Consider the following 19,260-nt stretch of genomic DNA (forward strand, 5'->3'; position numbering starts at 1 on the left):
GCCCCATCTAGCATTTGGTACAATTATTTCCTGGCGACGTGCTAATGGTTTGGTGAGTTAACTTCTGTGAATCCAGGAAGCGTTACTCTGCTGAGTGAGGTATACAACATAAAATTTGTTTGTTTGTTTTTAAGAGATTTATTTATTACATATACAGTGCTCTGCCTGCATGTACACCTGCAGGCCAGAAGAGAGGGCTGGAGAGATGGCTCAGAGGTTTTGTTTGGTTTTAAGACAGAGTTTTACAATAGCCTCAGCTGACCTCCAAGTCATGACAATCCTTCTGCCTCAGTCTACCAAATACTGGGATTCTAGGCAAGACACTTCATATAAGCATTTTAAAAAGAAAGAGAAGCAGGACCTCCTGAAGAGTGGCTAACTGCATTTCCATGAATCTGCTGTGATCACTAAGAACGAATCAGGGTTTCTCTGTGGTGGACAGTGTTTATCAAAATACTTACACAGTTAAATAATACTTACTATTTTCAAATCTTTCATTAGTTTGGGCACCCGTTGTTTGAATCTGCTTGGTTTCCAGCAGTTCATGGGAGATAATGATATGACATCAGATCTAGTTGATGAAGGGAAAGAGTTAATCAGACGAGGTAAGATTTTTTTTATTTTAAAATAAATAAAAGGAGAATACAAATTTAATGTTTGCAAATTTTACATATAACTCTAATGCAAAACTAATGTTTGCATATAAGTTTATGTCACCTTAAGAAGTACAGTGGTTTGACCTAAAATATAAATTTAAATATAAGTGTACACACAGACACACACACACACACACACACACACACACACACACACATATATATCCAATTTTCTTCACAAATATATTTGAAAATATAAGATTTATTGTGAAGAAATTCTGCAGCTAGTCCACTAGATAATAACCATTTATGATCTTAGACTTTGGGTTAATCAGCTTTCTGATGGTATGACAAAATGGCTGAGAAAGTTTGCAAAGACGAAAGAACTTATTTTAATTCACAGTCTCATGATTTCAATCTGTAGTCACTTGCCTTTTGGCCAGTATAATATATCATGGCAGAGAGCCAGCCAGCTGGTTACACAGAAGCAATGAGAGACACAGGAGGAGGCTGTGGTCCCAGGAGTCTCTTCAATGTCTCCCAGTGACTTAACTTTCTTCGCATGCCCTGCCTTCTAAAGCTCAAGCACCTGCCAACAGAAGTATAGCCTGCATAGCCTGGTGGCCGGGACTTTAAGGAGATTCCAAGATGGAAACTCTAGTAGATTTGTTATGTCTTTGTCTTGAAACATATTTGCTAAATTGTATGCAATTATAAAACTCACTAACTTAAGGAGTTTTTAGTTTGTTGCTATGTGGAAAATCATTGAAACTGTTCTTTCTCTCTTGGAATACAATGGTCATTGATAACAGAATGCAAGTACTATTAAAATACATAGAGCTTTCATAAAACCCATTCACAAAGTAGAATGTATTAGGCTTTCTTTTCTTTAAGTGATGGTAGGATGGGTGAAAAACCTTGATTTGGGGACATTGTTTCTTAGTCTCCAGAATGTTCTCCTAGGAAAGTGGTGTCTATTGCTGTGAAATTCTGTGTTTGGCATAGCACCCCTTCCTAATATGGGTAAGAATGCTAAGCTGAGTGATGATGTGAGAATAGCTTTCTAAAGGGGACTAGAGCCTCAAGCACTATCTGAAGATTTTATATGAGAACAGAACTATACAGAAAGTATAGACTTAGCTTAGGAGAAAAGTCCAAAGGGGAGTAGAAGGTACAGAGAAACACATCTCAGCTAAGCATGAGGAAGGACCTTCTTTGACTAAAGGTGACAGGTTATGAAGCTATCTCTAGCAAAACAGGCATTTTGTAGTAAGCTGTAGAGATCATAGTCTGCTCTCTTTGCTTTGGTGACTCTGTTTAATCAAACCGTATTATACTAAATGTGAGGCCGTTTTTCTTGTCCTTAGAGAAAAGAAAAAGGCAAAGGCAAGAGGAAGGTGAGAATCGAAGAAGGGTGAGTACAATATTTTATAAAACTGTGGTTAACTGTGAAATTTCTAGGAAGCACCCTTTGGGGTAAATGGTTAAAGATGAGAAGCCACAGTCAAATGGCATAGGATTTTCTTTTCCCTTTAGTGTGGATGAGTGTTTTGCCTGAGTATATGACTTTGTACTGTGTATATACCTGGTACCTAGACGATACAAGAGGGCATTTCAGTTAGAACTGAAATTACAGGTGGCTAGGAATCAAATCCTGGTCATTTGTAAGAGCAGAAAATACTCTTAACTACTGAGTCATATTTCCATCCCTGGGTGTAATTTTAAAGGAGGGTAAATTTTAATACTTTCACATCCACACATGCAAGGTATCCTGTCAGAATTGTTCTTTATACCTACACAATCTTTTAAAGACATTGAAAGTTCAATTCTGAACTTCATATGGAAAAACAAAAAACCCAGAATAGCTAAAAAAATCTTGTACAATAAAAGGTGCTCTGGAGGAATCTCCATACCTGATCTCAAACTGTACTATAAAGCAATAGTAATTAAAACAGCATGGTACTGGCATAGCAACAGGCTGGTTGATCAGTGGAATCAAATCGAAAACCCAGATATGAATCCACACACATATGGTCACTTGATTTTTGACAAAGAAGCCAAATCCATTCAATGGGAAAAGGATAGCATCTTCAACAAATGGTGCTGGTCTAACTGGAGGTCTATGTGTAAAAAAAATGCAACTGGACCCGTATTTGTCACCTTGCACAAAACTCAAATCAAAGTGGATTAAAGACCTCAACATAAAACCAGAGACACTAAGTCACTTAGAAGAAAAAGTGGGGAAGAGCCTGGAACATATTGGCACAGGAGACAACTTCCTGAACAGAACACCAACGGCCCAGGCCTTAATGTCAACAATTAATAAATGGGACCTCATGAGGCTGAGAAGCTTCTGTAAGGCAGGAGACACTGTCAAGAGAACAAAGCGGCAGCCTACAGACTGGGAAAAGATCTTCACCAACCCTACATCTGACAAAGGTCTAATATCCAAAATATATAAAGAACTCAAGAAATTAAACACCACCAAACCAAATAACCCAATTGAGAAATGGGGCTTGGAACTAAACAGAGAATTCTCAACAGAGGAGTATCAAATGGCTGAGAAACACTTAAAGAAATGCTCAACCTCCTTAGTCATCAGGGAAATGCAAATCAAAACAACTCTGAGATTCCATCTTACACCCATCAGAATGGCTAAGATCAAAAATTCAAGCGACACCACATGCTGGCGAGGATGTGGGGAGAGAGGAACACTCCTTCATTGCTGGTGGGAATGCAAACTAGTACAGCCACTTTGGAAATCTATCTGGTGCTATCTCAGAAAAATGGGAATAGGGCTTCCTCACGACCCAGCTATTCCACTCCTTGGACTATACCCAGAAGATGCTCCAGCACACAAGAAAATTTGCTCAACCATGTTCATAGCAGCCTTATTCATAATAGCCATAACATGGAAACAGCCTAAGTGTCCATCAGTAGAAGAATGGATACAGAAACTGTGGTACATTTACACTATGGAATACTACTCAGCTATTAAAAACAAGGAATTCCCGAAATTTGTGGATAAATAGATTGAGCTAGAAATGATCATAATGAGTGAGCTAACCCAGAAGCAGAAAGAGTCAAATGGTATATACTCACTTATATCTGCATACTAGGCCAAGGGGCATGTCCCACGAAAGCCTTCACTTACCAGGAAACTGGGACAGAGGGGAGGACATCCTATTGGGACTTTAGATGAGAGAAGCATGGGAGAATAGCAAAGTAGAAGGATCCAGAGGGTCCTACAAACTTACAAGTAGAACATTATGATAGGCAGATTTGGGCCCAGGGGTTCTGCTCAAACTAAGGCACCAGCCAAGGACAATACAGGTGGTAAACTTCAAACCCATTCCCAGATCTAGCCAATGGTCAGAACATTCTCCTCAGTTGAGTGGAGAGTGGGATATGACTTTCTCACGTACTCTGGTGCCTCACATTTGACCATGTCCCCTGGAGGGGGAGACCTGGTGGCACTCAGAGGAAGGACAGCAGGTTACCAAGAAGAGACTTGATACCCTATGAACATATACAGGGGGAGGTAATCCCCCTCAGGAACAGTCATAGGGGAGGGGAATAATGGGAAAATGGGAGGGAGGGAAGAATGGGAGGATACAAGGGATGGGATAACCATTGAGATATAACAAGAATAAATTAATAAAAAAATTTAAAAAAAGAAAAAGAATCATGCTATCATGCTATCATAAAGTACCCAATAAATGTTTATAAGAGCCAATGTAATTTTTAAAGAATAATTTCTTCAGGTCCAGTATTTCTTCTAAGTGAATGTTAATAATACATTGTATGTTTGGAAATCAAAATTATAAAAAGTTAGCATTTAAAAAAAAAAAAAAAAACAAGTCGTAAGCAGTAACATAATCGGGTGTAACATCCATCGCTTTGTCGACCAAAGTATATATATGTAGTCACTGTTCATTCAGTGAATGAATTCATGAAGGCTTGCTAACAGTGTACTTTGGGTCGTTTTTAAATTATTATGCTTTTTCTAATATGACATTTATATTTTTCCCTTTAATTTTTCTTTAGTCCTCCATTTTATGAGGCAAATCTTATTTGAAAGGGTGAAAAAAAAGAAAAGAAACTCTATTCACAATTTCTATAACTTTTTAACATTGATGTACTTACTCTGAAAAGTAACTAAGAGGAATGCCGGTAGTTGTCTTTGTGTATTCTAGCATATGCCATGTAAAAAGGAGACTTTTTAAAAATTAGGTTTGGTGGCATATGCCTTTAATCTCAGCACAGAGACAAGCAGATCACAGTGAATGCTGGGCCATTCTGGTCTACACAGCAAGTTCCACGCCCACTAGGGGCATAGTGAGACTCTGTCTCTCAAGATTAATAACTACTTTTAAAAGATAGATTTGTTCTTTATTTCATAATTAGAACCAAGCAGTAGATGTGACTGGATAGATCTCACCTTCTATTAGGACAGCTGTTCTTAACCTGTGGGTTGCTACGCTTGTAGCAAACAAGGTGTGGGAGTCAAACAGGACTTTCACAGGGCTCACATGCCAGATATTCTACATATCAGACAGTTTACATTAGGATTCATGACAGTAGCTAATTTACAGTGATGAAGTAGCAATGAAAATAATTATGGTTTGGGTCACCACAACCTGAGGAACTGTATTAAAAGGTTGCAGCATTAGGAATGTTGAGAACCACACTATTAGGACTTCTAACTTCTACAGTTTACCAGACTTGTAATAGACTTGATTACATAAACATAAAAAAATAATGTAATCAAAGTGCTAAAATGGTCTGGCATGAATATACCCCTGCTAGTGTAAAACATTGAATAGGTGCTTTCAAATGACCATTTCAATTAAATACATATAACGTATAGAATCTCAGTTAATGAGATCAGACTGTCATTCATGATAACCTGTAAGTTTGTGTGAGTCACAATCTTGTATACAGCCTTAATATGACTTACAAGATCTCTTGTATTTATAGCTTTCTCAAGTAAAAGAAGTGTTTTAACATCTTATAACTTTTATATAGTCAAGGGAAACTTGTTACTATTTATTTTGAAGTTTTAGAATAATATGGGTTTTGTTTTGGTTTTGGTTTTGGTTTTGGTTTTTTGAGACAGGGTTTCTCTGTGTAGCCTTAGCTGTCCTGGACTCACTTTGTAGACCAGGCTGGCCTCGAATTCACAGCGATCCACCTACCTCTGCCTCCCGAATGCCGGGATTAAAGGCGTGTACCACCGCACCCGGCTGAATAATACATTAGTAGAATCATAGCCAGCAAAATGTTTTGTTTAAAATGTAAAAGTTTTAAAAATTGATTTTAAAGAAAGTATTAAAGTTATACTTATTTTTAATGGATTTCTGATGAAAAATGGTTATATTACTTTGTATATGCAGTATTGACAGTATAGCTTTTTGCTCTATATTCAATTGGTTTTCTGTTCTAGGAATGGAAAGAACGTTATGGACAAAACAGAGAGGATTCCGCTAGGAACAGAAATGTTCATCCTGACCCTAAAGAGTCAAACTTCTCAGACACTACTACCAACTGGTGTAAGTAGCTTATTTCCTCGTTTGTGTAGACATTCTTTTTTTAATGCCTGTGCTGTCTAGAAACTGAAAGCATACCCATCTCTGGACTCACGGATGTGTCTGCAGTGGCTTCCCATTATCATGGTCTTTAGCGTGTACAAGGACGAGGAAATGGTGCATCCAATAAGTTGTTGTAAGTGTGCAAATCTAAACAACCGAATTATTTCCAAGGTGTGTTCTTCTAGGGAGGTACTTATTTCTGCTATTAACCTTGGTGTTTTTCTTTACTTTTCTACTAGCTGATGTAGGTTATTCATTTATCTTTACAATATTAGGTGACTCATTGAAGTGCTTTATCACATATACAGTGAGAGAAAAATAAATCTCTTGTTCCTAGGATGTTCATAATTTAGGGAAGGACTAAAGTTAAATGTAGGTGGTAGAGCACCCTGGGGTGAGCTAGGGGGCTGTGTAGCACTGATCCTGCATTGACATGAGGAAGAAACAAGCCTTTTGCCTTTGGAAAGATGCCAGGAACCCTGCTTCCACACAGGACTCTACAGTGTGCAGCAGGCAAATTTGTCTTTGGAGAAGATGGGCTGTTGCCGAGGGAACTGCACCACCGAGGCAGCTGTGAATAGGGTTTCATTTGAGATTGAGGATGAAGCCGGAAATCAGAGCATTCTTCCCTTACCCAGCAATGCTGTGCTGCTAGGGGAGGAATAGAATTCCAGGTACCCTTCTAATGGTATGAGCGTGGAAAACAAGCACTGAAAACATCCATTTGTACTTGAAGCCCATCTAAGCCTGAGGAAAAGTGAAATCTGTAGAGACTTCAGGGAACTAAAGCAGAGTCCAAATTCACGGTCACGTTAGATTAATTCAGTCCAGCAGCACAATGCAAAGAAGTATGCCCCATTCTGAGCATAACTGTTATGTAGTTTAACTTCTATATTCTTTTATATGGAATGTCTGGTCTTCATCAAGAAGTTCTGAGGTATATAAGTAAGTAAAATACAAGCTATCTTCAAAATATGATGAAATAGTGTACATACTAGACCTAAACATGCCTCAGATTAGAGTTATCAGACAGATCATTGGTGAAAATAACTAATTAGTATGTTTAAAGAATGGATAACGTGCATGAGGAGATGCAGGGATTTGCAGCAGGCAGCTAGAAATTACACAAAGGAGCTAAAGGGAAATGTCAGGAAGGTTGATGGCAGACTCCAGTGATGGTGCAGACTTCTCATGAGAGTTGTTAGGAAAAAGTGTGCGCAAGATGCTGAAGGAAATTACCCTGGGGGATAGAAAAAGGGTTCTGTCTTAGGAATGGATTTTATGTTAAATTTTTCTGTAGTAAAAGATTGAGCTGAGTACTTAGTAATGAATGATAGTTACCCAGATAAAGGAGGTTTTAATTAGAAAAAATGAGTCAGCCATAGTGACGTGAGAGAATGTTGGGGAAGATGTGTTCCCTCATGACTCGAGTTTAAGCATGATGAAGCTAATAAGAGGGACTCAGAGCATGCTTGGAAACTCCAGAGCCATCGAGATACCGATACCAGCATGCTCAAGAGCGGGGGTTTTATATTGTAGGTAAGATTTTTAACTTGGGTAGAAGCATGATCTTCTTTTTAATTTTTACTTTATATTATTTTAAATATTTATATATTTTGATTGTATTCTTACCACTTCCTCACACAGAGACAGACACAGACAGACAGAGAGACAGACATATATATAGAGAGAGAGAAGAGAGAGAGAGAGAGGAGAGAGAGACAGACAGACAGAGAGACAGGCAGACAGATACAGACACACACACACACACACACACACACACACACACAGAGAGAGACAGAGACAGACAGACAGACAGACAGAAATAGACACAGACAGAGAGATAGAGAGATAGAGAGACAGACCCTGCCTCAGAGAATTGGGAAGAGAAGTGATAAAAGAAAGCAGCCATCTCTTCTGGCCTCGAGCACCTGCCTAAATGCTGCCTTGTGAATGCATCCCTGTGTGACTTTGTGTCTGTGCAAGTGTATCGTGTGTGTGCGTGCGTGTGCGTGTGTGTGTATGTGTGTGTCTAACAAAGAATTTCACTCTGTCTTTACTGAATAGCACAGAAGGAATAGGATACTGTACAGAAATTGATTTGTTTTCGCTTTTCAAGATAGGGTTTCTCTGTGTAGCTCTGGCTGTCCTGGAACTAGCTCTGTACACCAGGCTGGTTTCAAACTCACAGAGTCCACCTGCCTCTGCCTTCTGAGTGCTGGAATCAAAGGGATATGCTACCCCACCCCCACCTCCCAGCTGTTTTACAGAAATCTTTAATGGAGTTTTTCAAGGGATTCAGTCAGTGATTCCTGCAGACCCAGATAACAAACAGTACCTCAACATCATTATTTATCCACTAATGTCAATGAGCAGATACTCATTTTAGAAGAATTTTTCCAACCTTTTTACGTGCTGCTTTCAGTGAGCACTTACTTTGTTCTGGGTCAGGGACATGGACAAGTATATGACTTACAATTACAACTGTGTAATAGATTAGGTTGCAAAAATTGATTACATGAGAAATCCAGAGCAAGTGAGATTGATTACTGCATTGCTTTCTTAGAGGCAGGTGAAATGAATGGGCTGAGTGCACATAGGATAGCTGTATTAAGTGACCTCAGTGTGTGTTATTATCTCCAGCTGTGAGGTCCAGCAAAAGTTCCAGTCTCTTAAAATGTAATAGATATTTTCATAATATTGCAGAGCCACATTAGGAAACAGGCCAAGAAGATAAAAAGACGATACAACATCTTGCCTTATGTTTTCCAAAAGAATTCTCTCATAAAGTTGAGTCTTAATCTCCATGTATGTGTGGGTGCAGTGTATAGAGTGGCCAGAGGAGGGCATCTGATCCCCTGAAGCTGGACTTACAGGCATTTGTGAGCCAAGTGACTTGTGTGCTAGAAACTGAACTCTGATTCTCTTCAAGAACAGCAAATACCTATGACAACTGAGCCATCTTTTCAGACCCATAAAAAATTTAAAGATACTTGAGCTGCCTACATCAAGACTTTGATAATATAAATTGTTTTCAAGAACTTCCTGTTCATGTAGAAAAGGGAGAGTTACTGGGTCTGTAATGACCTATTTAGTAACCGTTACCCACATGGTACCACTGAATACTTGCAATGTGGATGCCTCTGTGTTGTCAGTATTTTGGATCTATTAGGTAAGATTGGATAAATTAATTTCAGCTATGTCTTTTAAATATGGTGGCTGGAAATTTGAAATTATAGACTTATATTTTATTTTTGTTGGCCATTGTTACCCTTATTTTTGCCTTATGGGAAAAATATTGTTTTTTCTTCAGGAGTTGAAATTATACCTCAAATTTCTAGCCAAATTAATTAAATAAATAAATGAAAGTAAACTTTGGTTTAATGATAAGCAACTTCACTGTGTTGATACAATAATTAAATATAAATCCTAATTTTTATTTTCTAAATCCTCACACTACCTGCTTTGAGCTTGGACTAACTAGATGGCTTAATAAATTGTCCTCATTTTGTATTACACTGTCATAATTTGAATCTGATTTTCTAAGAACCAAACAACTTCTGTTTCTTGTCTTCACAACCAGAATTTGCTGCAGTCTTAATTTTTCTATGACCCATAAATTAAAAGTCACTAGAAAAGTAGCCATCTAACTTTTTCTTTTGAGCAGCATCCAAGTACACCAGAGCTAATAACAGGACTGCACGAGACCGGGTAGAACTTCTCCAGGATGCCGAACCTCTGGATTTTAACGCAGAGACATTCACTGATGATTCTCTGGAACCTGAGCCAGGAAGGTAAGTGCTGGCTGTGTCATCTGGCTCTAGCATGGCTCTGAAATTTTAACAACATACTGATGTGAGGGCTTGAAAACAAAAGACAATTGCTCGTAAGAAAAATATTGGGCTGAGGATAAAATTTGGTGGGAGTGTGTGCTTGCCTGGATGCACAAGGTCCCATTGGAAGCCCTGCATAGCAAGAGAAGGGAAAAATCTCCCTTTGAGCATCAATTAAAAAATATGAAGTGGCATTTAATACCTTTTTGTTGTTTGGTTTGCTTTTTGAGACCAAGTCTCATATATCCCAGGTTCCTTTCTAGTAGCTGAAGAGTATTTTGAGCTGGTCCCTTGCTTGCACCGCCTATTGCAGGCATGCACCGCGTATTGCAGGCATGCACCGCCTATTGCAGGCATGTACCGCGTATTGCAGGCATGCACCGCCTATTGCAGGCATGCACCGCCTATTGCAGGCATGCACCGCGTATTGCAGGCATGCACCGCGCATTGCAGGCATGCACCGCCTATTGCAGGCATGTACCGCGTATTGCAGGCATGCACCGCCTATTGCAGGCATGCACCGCCTATTGCAGGCATGCACCGCCTATTGCAGGCATGCACCACCTATTGCAGGCATGCACCGCCTATTGCAGGCATGCACAACCTATTGCAGGCATGCACCACCATACTCAGTTTTTTTAGTACTGGGGAGTTAAGCCCAGGGTGTTGTGTGTGCTAGCCAAACACCTGTCAGCCAAGGTGTGTCGTTAGCACTTGATACCTTTTTATACCCTCTATATTTAATATTTTTAAAATTATGACATTCTGCCATGTGTGGTGACACCTGTCTGTAATCTCAGCATTGGAGCAACTAAGATATGAGGAACAAAGTGAGTTTGAAGCCACGTTAGGGTACACAATAAATTCCATGCCAGAATCAGAAGTACCCTTAGTGACCTTTGCTGAAGAAAACAAAGACCAAACAAAAAAAAATTATGTCATTCAGTCCTTACAGCTGAACTAGGTATCTTTAAATATCAGTAGTGACATTAGAAATAAGAAGAAATAACTGACACAAAGAACAAGAAACCGTGACTGCATGTGCATCTCTACTTGACGGTTCCATGACATTTATTATCCTTTCTCATATCTGTACAGCTAATTTTGTTTTGATGTCAGATACAATATAACATTTTAACAATGTTTTCTTTTATTGCAAAAATTCTTAGTGGGTTAATGTGCTCAGAGGCTCAGTAATTCACCAGGAGTTGCATAGTTTGTAAGTAACAAATCAGGCCTTTTAACTCCACTACTCTGACAACAAAGCCTATGCCTTCACTTGTTTTCCTAGAAGAAATAATAAAACAAAAAGCATAAAAACAGAACTGCTATATGGCCCAGCTCTGCCACTCTTCTATCCTCAGGAGACTCTCAGTGGGCATACCACACACATGCCAGCGTATCTGTATCTGTTGTTGATTACTCACAGTCACGTAGACATGGAGCCAGCTGAACATCCACCAACAGGTGAAAGGTTAAAGAAAATGTCATCCATATTTACAAAGGGATTTTATTTAACTATAAGGAAAAATGTAAACAGGACTTTGCAAGAAAAGCATCTGTAACTAAAAATCCCGTTAAATGAAATAAGCCAGATTCAAAAGTTCATGGAGGACTAAGAGAAACAGAAAAAAATCTCAAGTGCTGTGGAGAGGGAAGAAAGAGAGCAATGGCACACATGTGAAGTCAGAAGGGCGAAGGAGAGCAGCAGACGGGAGCAGCATGGGAATATAACAGGAAAGGCGCGAGTATGCATAAGACGTAATGTGCGCGCGCGTGTGTGTGCCTGTGTGCGCGTGTGCACGCGTGTGCGTGTGCGTGTGCGTGTGTGTGTGTGTGTGTGTGTGTGTGTGTGTGTGTTAGGCTTCAAAACAGTTGCCAGTTGATTTACAGTTAACTCCTTTTGGATTATAATTTTGGGAGATATGGTTCTACTTTTGGCTATTGAATACATTTTATAGTCTTTACAAATTTTGTAACCACTTCCTTTTAATGTTTTCTCATTTTTCTTTTACTTTTGATATCTTAGATCCTTTTCGTATGTTTACTTTTTAGGTATCAACCTGGTGGACGATATCTCTCTATGTCTTCCAGCATAATATTTGAAGATATCTAAAGTCTGAAGAAATTCATGGATCAAGTAACCAAGGTCACCAAATCAGCTCAGCCTTTTTGAATATTTTTGTGCCCTGCAATTCCTCTGTACTCTATGAATAGTGTGAGGACAACAAAACAGAAGCCTTGAAAATGGGTTATATCTTTAAAATATTAGGTTATTGTTTATTGAATAGTGTATCATCTTTTCTGATAGATTTTATTGCATACTATCCGAAGTGTCTGCCTTAGAAGTGTAGTTAAGTAGAAGGGTTTAATTCATGATAAACATAGAACTCAGTTGGATTCAAGTTAATTTTTTTTTAAGGATAGTTATTTTAAAGTCTAAGGAAGCCATAAGTCATACTAAATATTACAATTTTATAGCTATAATTTAAATTCTTACTATTTCTTAAAAAAATATGTTCAACCAACATTTTTCAAAGAAGTGAGAGTGGAGTGAGACCTCAGACAATTACCATATGTATACAACTCATGTCTTAAAACAAGGCTTACTGACAGAAATAACTGAATGTAACCAGCTCTTCTTCAGATCTGTATACAGAGTCATGGGGCTTTGCATGTATAATTCAGATGATTCTTCACTTGATAGTGTTAATGTCTTTAGCATGTGTGTTCTAATTGGGTGATGTGTTATTCTTTTCAGTCTTTGTAGTAACTAGGTCTTTTCATGATTTCAATATTATTGCTTGAAAATAATTATGATTTCAGAGAAAAATATTCACCTTTACCGTTTAGCATATTAACTTGATACTGATCATTCTATCCAGGAAAAATCCTACGTGTTAATGGTGAATAGGTTTTTTGTTTGTTTGTTTTATACCTAAAAAGTTCTCTAAAATCTCTGATACTTAAAAGATGTCTGCTAACACTCCTTTTATAGAAAATATCTGTTTATTCTAGCTATTAAAAGGTAAAAAGAAAAATAATCCATTTATGATTATTGCTAACACTTAAATTGTAGCTTAGAAAAAACCAGAACAAGGTATTAGAACAGAAATGTGTAGCAATAATTTGTTATACATGCTTATTATTTTAAATTGGTTACTTCACCCTTTCCCTTTCAGCCAAAGTTGGGTATTATGTTTTACAGAGCCAATGTTTTACTATAAAGCAAATGTGGTTGAGGACAGTGTGTTTGCAGGGACATGGTCCTGACATATCTGTGTCTCTTACAGAATCCATTCTTCCTGGGGTGACCAGACTTGAGCTTGTCCAGGACAGTCTTGTACCTATTTTTCTTGCAATTATTACTAGTGCTCATGTGTTACTTTCTCAATATGTTGAAGACCTAGTTCTATGTAGATTCTGAAAGGAAGGATGCATCATCCTCATTATCTTTTTTTTAATGGTTGCATATTTTATGACCTTTCAAATAGATCCCCCTTTTAAGTAATTATCAATAGACAGGTTTACTCTGAATTGAAGATTGCATCACCTGCTCAATTCTAGAACACATATGCACGTAACCTTGTACTGTGAAATGCGGTTAGAGAGCAGTTGACCAGAGCAGTGATAATGTAATGCTGTTTATAATTTCATGATTGGTTCCTGGGATACCTTGGGCAGATCATGGAGCCTTTCAGTGCCTCAGTTTCTTCATTGGCAGAATGAAGGACATTTGCTACTTACCTACCGATCTACCTCACGAAACTGTTGTGAGGGAGTTAAGTTGATGATTATGTGCTGGCTTTAGAAAGACAAAGTGAGTTGTCTGCTGTGCTGCTCATTTTATTTTTATTTTTATCTTTTATTTTTTAGTAGTACTTTGAAGGGACAGGGATGATCATCACAGAAAGAGGCCTTTGGGAAGCTTAAAAGTTCCCAAAGCAAAATGAACTAAATTATCTAAAGTTTCTGAAATAGTGTCTCATTATTTGTTCTGTGGATTTACTTTGAAGTATTTTTCTTAAACATGTTGTTAATTTTTTCCTTAATACTCAGATGCTATTGTCAGAGTAGAAGGATAAAAGGAGAAGAAATGTCCAATTTTTTTAACTGACTTCTATAGTGCATCAAGACAAGTTGCTGTGTGAAGGACATCAGGTATTTTCCTTTAAGGTTACACTAACAGAAGCATATGTACATACACACATGCTTCGCAAATACTGCATCTCTTTATGTTTTTTTAAAAATTATTTTCATAGTAAATTTAATCCAGAGTGTTCAAATTTTTAGAGAGTCTCTTACAGGATTTTGTATGTGATCATAGAGTAAAGTTTCTTTGTTGGGTAAATTTGAGTTTAGAAGGCAATGATTTCACCAGAAGACTGGAGTATATTTCTGAAGAATTAAGTTAATATTTATTAAGATACTTTGCGTAAAGCCTTGATAGTATATACAATGTTTTTCTTTTTTCAGACAGTTATTAACATGTAATGACACAGTCACAAAAACATTGCTATAGAATTCATATGCTTTATGTGCAAAGTGGTTGTCTTAAAGAATTATTTCTGGTACTTTTTTAAATGTCTTTCTTATATGCTAACAATCTGAATAGAGTTATCTAAAGTGTTGAGGTGTTTTGATTTTTGTTTTTGGTTTTTTTTGAGACAGGTTCCTTGCAGCCCAGGTCGGCCTCAAATTCTGTTTATAACTAAGGATCACCTTGAACTCCTGATCCTCTCCCACCTCTAATGTTCGACAATTACAGGCATGTGCCATAGCACCCAGATCACTATTTTTAAAATAATTGTTAGTTAAGAATATTTAACAAGTTAATAACTCAAAATAAGTATTATAGAAAAAAATGTAAATTTCAAGAATCACCTATATGTATTGTTAATTTAGTTTTCAAATCTATATTACCTTTTTATCAAAGAATTTTTAATATGAGTTAAAATATAACAGTAATTATAAATATTTGCTATCACATCACTTGCATACAAGAATTTTAGAATAATTTCATCCCACAAAAGGGTCTCATTTGGCAAAAATGGTAAGAGTGAAATCAAAGCATGAAAAAGTCCCATCAGATTCAGCAATCTAAACATCCAGACACATACAAAAATGTTGCTTGTTCATATGTTTTTGGCCTCTACCATTTAAATTGTCTGATCTAAAATATAAGCATAACATATGTCCAAATTAAGTGTGGTTAGGAAAGTCACTGTGTTTTTTAAAGTATATTTTAGGATGCTAATGGACAAATTTCATTTATGTTTATTTACGGACCTCATTTTATACCTTTAATAGGTTTAGAGAATGTTTTTCATAGTATTGATTGATTACCATATTAAGAGGAAAATAAAACCTATAATTACAGTTCAGGCTGTAAAGTAAGATTTATACTTACAATTTGAATGGGCCATGCCTGAAAAATCACAAGGGTGATAGTACATTTGTTCTAAGAGACAAAACTGTCCTCAAGAAGTCATAGTACTCTTGAATTTTCAAAGTGCAGTGGACTGTACAGTGTTTAATTTTAAAAGCTAAGAATTAAATGCATTTGGGATTTGCCTTTCTTTCATGCTTCCAGCTCTCCCACCTCCCTCCCTCCCGTCTTTCCTTATCATATAACTTTCAGTATGCTGACAAGTTTTTCTTGTTTGTTTTACGTACATAGTTGTTTTTGATGATGAGTGCACTCAAAAGGAGCTACTTCTGGCTTCAGATCCCACTCCTTGAAATAGCAGTGTTGTACCTAATAGTAGACAGATGTGCTGGACTAGTGAACAATGTGGGAATGGAAGCGTGGTGCACACTAAGTGCTTTTTCTTCCAGGTGACTAAAGAGGGCACCTCAGTAAAAATTATTTTCACTGTAAAAATTTATATAAAATTATTTCAAATTACCCAACATTAAGAATTGTGAGATATTTTATCATAAAAAGGAATTCATAAAAATGTACATGTTTAAAATGGAGCAACATGGAAGGGTTGCAGGAGGAGTGAAATCAGATCTTTTTGGGTGCTTCCAAATTAGTGGCGTTTTGTGGCTGGAGACTTAGAAGACTGGGCAAGCTCAACCCAGCTCCTGGATCTCGGCCCTGTGAGCCACCCACCCAGCAGGGCAGCCGTGGCCGAGTTAGCGTGCTGTCACCTCCAGTTTCTTCCATATTAGCCGCTGTAACAACAAAATTCCGTTTTCAAAGGATTTATCCACTGAGATCAGGTGAGGCCTTGCTATAATTTAAAAATTTCTTAATAAAATAAGACTTTGCATAATTCTGTCACCACTGTCCTAAAAGATGTTTTGGTTTCTCAGAAAATCTTTTGTGGTTATGTTGATTACTTGTAAAAGAATTTTACTGTGCTTGGTGCAAATGAGTAAGGAGAGTGGCTGACTGTGGCAAACATATGTAAAGCAAATTCACAACATATTAAGGTACACAGCATTTGGAGTTGGTATTATGGCATAAATATTCAGTCTTGACTGAAAGAATACTGGCTAATATCTTCCCTGTTAGGCATGCCAAGTTGTAGGGGAGAGACTGTGTTATTTATTTATTTTGTAAACAATCCAATGGATTTGTTTTTGTGTGTATTTTGGAACAATGTGAAGGATTTTCCTCATTTTAGAAGATAGAAAGTATGCATACCTATGTTTTAAATTACTACAATCTAATATATGTAAATTATAGCATTGAAAAGTACAAAGAGCTCTAATTATTGATGTTGTTATTTCCTGGTATTTAATTTTTATAAATGTTTTTGTAAGTAACTAATTGTAGTATTACTTTTAAATAGTTTTGAAGTCATCCTTAAATAAGTTCTGACCCAACATACTGCCTTAGTACAGTATTTTAAAATGCAGTACTCTGATGTGAATTTAAAACATGCCTGTATTTCCCTAGTTTCTTTGTATGTATGTATGTATGTATATATGTATGTGTGTACATACGTATGTATGGATACACACACCAGTACCCAAGAAAAGCATACCATAAGCCTGATTTCCATATTGCATTGATAAAGAGCTTGGTATTTTGCCTTCATATATTTCAGTTGCCTAGGTGAAATAGAACATAAATCTCTTCAAATGTGTATCCAGTCACAAATTTCAAAATGTAACTCTTCATTTGGGGGTGCATGATGCCAAGTTTATCATTAATCAGCCTTTCTTACTGGATGTATAACAAGGGGTGTTTTCCTTTCTGGTTAGATTGTAGGCTAGACTATTTTTTTTCTATAGATTCTCACTACATTTTCAAATCTAGATTTGGAAAAAACTGCAAAGTGCTATCAGTAAGTAAGTTAGCATCTTTGGCCTTACCTATGCATAATGTTTCTTAGTTTGATTTTGACAAACTCACTGACTCACAGTTCCTTTGTAGTATTGTAATTTACTGTGATGTAATGAATTTTTGAAATGTTTATATGATTCATTATTAAAATATTGGGTATTATGTAGCTTTGCATGAAATAAATGACATCTCTATGGCTGCAATTTTATTGATTATTTATGCATCTTACATCACTCAAGCATTATTTATTGTTACAATTCATTGTCAAAGTGTATAAAACATTTAAAGATGAGTAAATAAGAATACTCTAGTGTCCACTCTGTCTTGCGTTTCCAGTGAAAACAGAAGGAAACAGAAACTTGATGTGCATGTTAGTTATAGTGAAAATGGAAAAGCAATAGGAAGTTAACAAAACTAAATAGGCTGCTTGAGAAATATCAACAAAAGTGGTAAAACTGCAGCCACCGTAACCAGGAAAACAGAACAGGTTTCTTTCTGGTGTGCCAAATACGAACAATTGGGATACGCAGTGGAGCTGCTGCTAACCCTGTTCCTGAGGGTCATTCCTGGTTCTCAGGGTATTTTGACTACACAGCCGGCAGAGTAAGGGCCAGCGCAGCAAGCCTCCTACTTTAACACTTAGGAAGATACAAGGTTAGCAGGTGAAGGGAAAGAAAAGAGCGGGCCAGGGAGAGAAGACTGGCAGAGCTGTGTTGTCCAGCTCGGCCTGCTTCCACAGTCAGTGCCCTTGGCTCAGAGAAGCTCAGGGTCCCTTAGGACAGGCAGCTACCCGCTACTGTGCTAGAGGGGTCTCAGTAGCTTCTGTGACAGTGGGGAGCACGTTCAGGCTCCTGGACCACAGAGAAAACCTTTCCCTGGGCACGGAGGAACTTCTGAAACTACTTCCAGAGTGAACTTCTTCCGATCCAGGACAACAGTAAGAATGGGAGTGCTTTCACCAGGGGGAGTCACCAGTGGAGGTGAGCACTGAGGCCCTTCAGGTCTTCTGAGACCCCACTTTGCACTGGAACTACAAGCAGTTTTTGAAATTCATGTAGGCTGTTAACTTCCCCCTCTCCCCTCCCCCATTGTTCCTCATTCCCTCCCATTTCCCGCTGCCACTGCTTTCCTGCCCTTTCCCATTCCTGATTCTCCAATAGCCAAGGGTTTCCTTGAACTTGTTTTGCTCCTTGTGCTCTTCCACTCCTGAGTCAGTGCTGGGACTACAGGCACAAGCTGCCACGCCCACTTCTTTCTTTGATTTTGAGCCAAAGGAAATGCCAGCAGCAAATAAACCAGGATAAAGGGGACTTCCCGGGGCTGGAGAGATGGCTCAGTGGTTAAGAGTGCCGTCTGCTCTTCCAGAGGTCCTGAGTTCAATTCCCAGCAACCACACGGTGGCTCACAACCATCTATAATGTGATCTGATGATCAAGTACTCATATACAATAAATTTATATGGGGGGGGTAACTTCCCATGAGAGAGCAGCCTTGACCCATGGGGAGCCCTGTAAGGTACCTTTAAGTCACAGAATCAAGAGCCACTGAGCTGGAAGGAGGCAAGGGTCATCTAGTTGAGCCATGGTGTTGATTTCCTGAGTGAAAAACTAAGGTCAGGGAAGTGAGACATATTTTGCAAAAGATAAACTGCCATTGGCTCACAGAGAAGTTACCCAAGATCTCGAATTCCAGTAGATGGCCCTGTACATCCATGCACATACTGATGGGTAAAAGTGAAGAACAAATAAGAAATGGGGCAGGGGAAGAGTGATTTGGGAAGAATTGAAGAGGATGGATTAGGATATGGGAACTTCATCAAAACACATAATAATAATAATAATAATAATAATAATAATAATAATAATAATAATAATAATAATTCCTGTTAAGCTTTTCACATCCTCTTCCCCGCATCATTTTTAACATTCAAGGGGACAAGA

At 37.9% G+C, this 19,260-nt stretch overlaps 1 protein-coding gene across 1 annotated transcript in view; it reads left to right on the forward strand.

Annotated features, from left to right (window-relative positions):
- The window catches only part of Lmbrd2 (LMBR1 domain containing 2), a 47,453-nt gene extending 33,580 nt beyond the window's left edge, over positions 1 to 13,873 (forward strand). Inside the window, exons 14-18 of the mRNA XM_051150950.1 lie at positions 502 to 605; positions 1,964 to 2,010; positions 6,043 to 6,148; positions 9,855 to 9,981; positions 12,076 to 13,873. Coding sequence (XP_051006907.1) covers positions 502 to 605; positions 1,964 to 2,010; positions 6,043 to 6,148; positions 9,855 to 9,981; positions 12,076 to 12,136 — 445 coding nt within the window. The 3' untranslated portion in view covers positions 12,137 to 13,873. The remainder of the gene's footprint in view (positions 1 to 501; positions 606 to 1,963; positions 2,011 to 6,042; positions 6,149 to 9,854; positions 9,982 to 12,075) is intronic.
- The last annotated feature ends 5,387 nt before the right edge of the window (positions 13,874 to 19,260 follow it).

The sequence above is a fragment of the Acomys russatus genome, chromosome 9, assembly GCF_903995435.1.
Source record: "Acomys russatus chromosome 9, mAcoRus1.1, whole genome shotgun sequence".
NCBI lineage: Eukaryota > Metazoa > Chordata > Mammalia > Rodentia > Muridae > Acomys > Acomys russatus.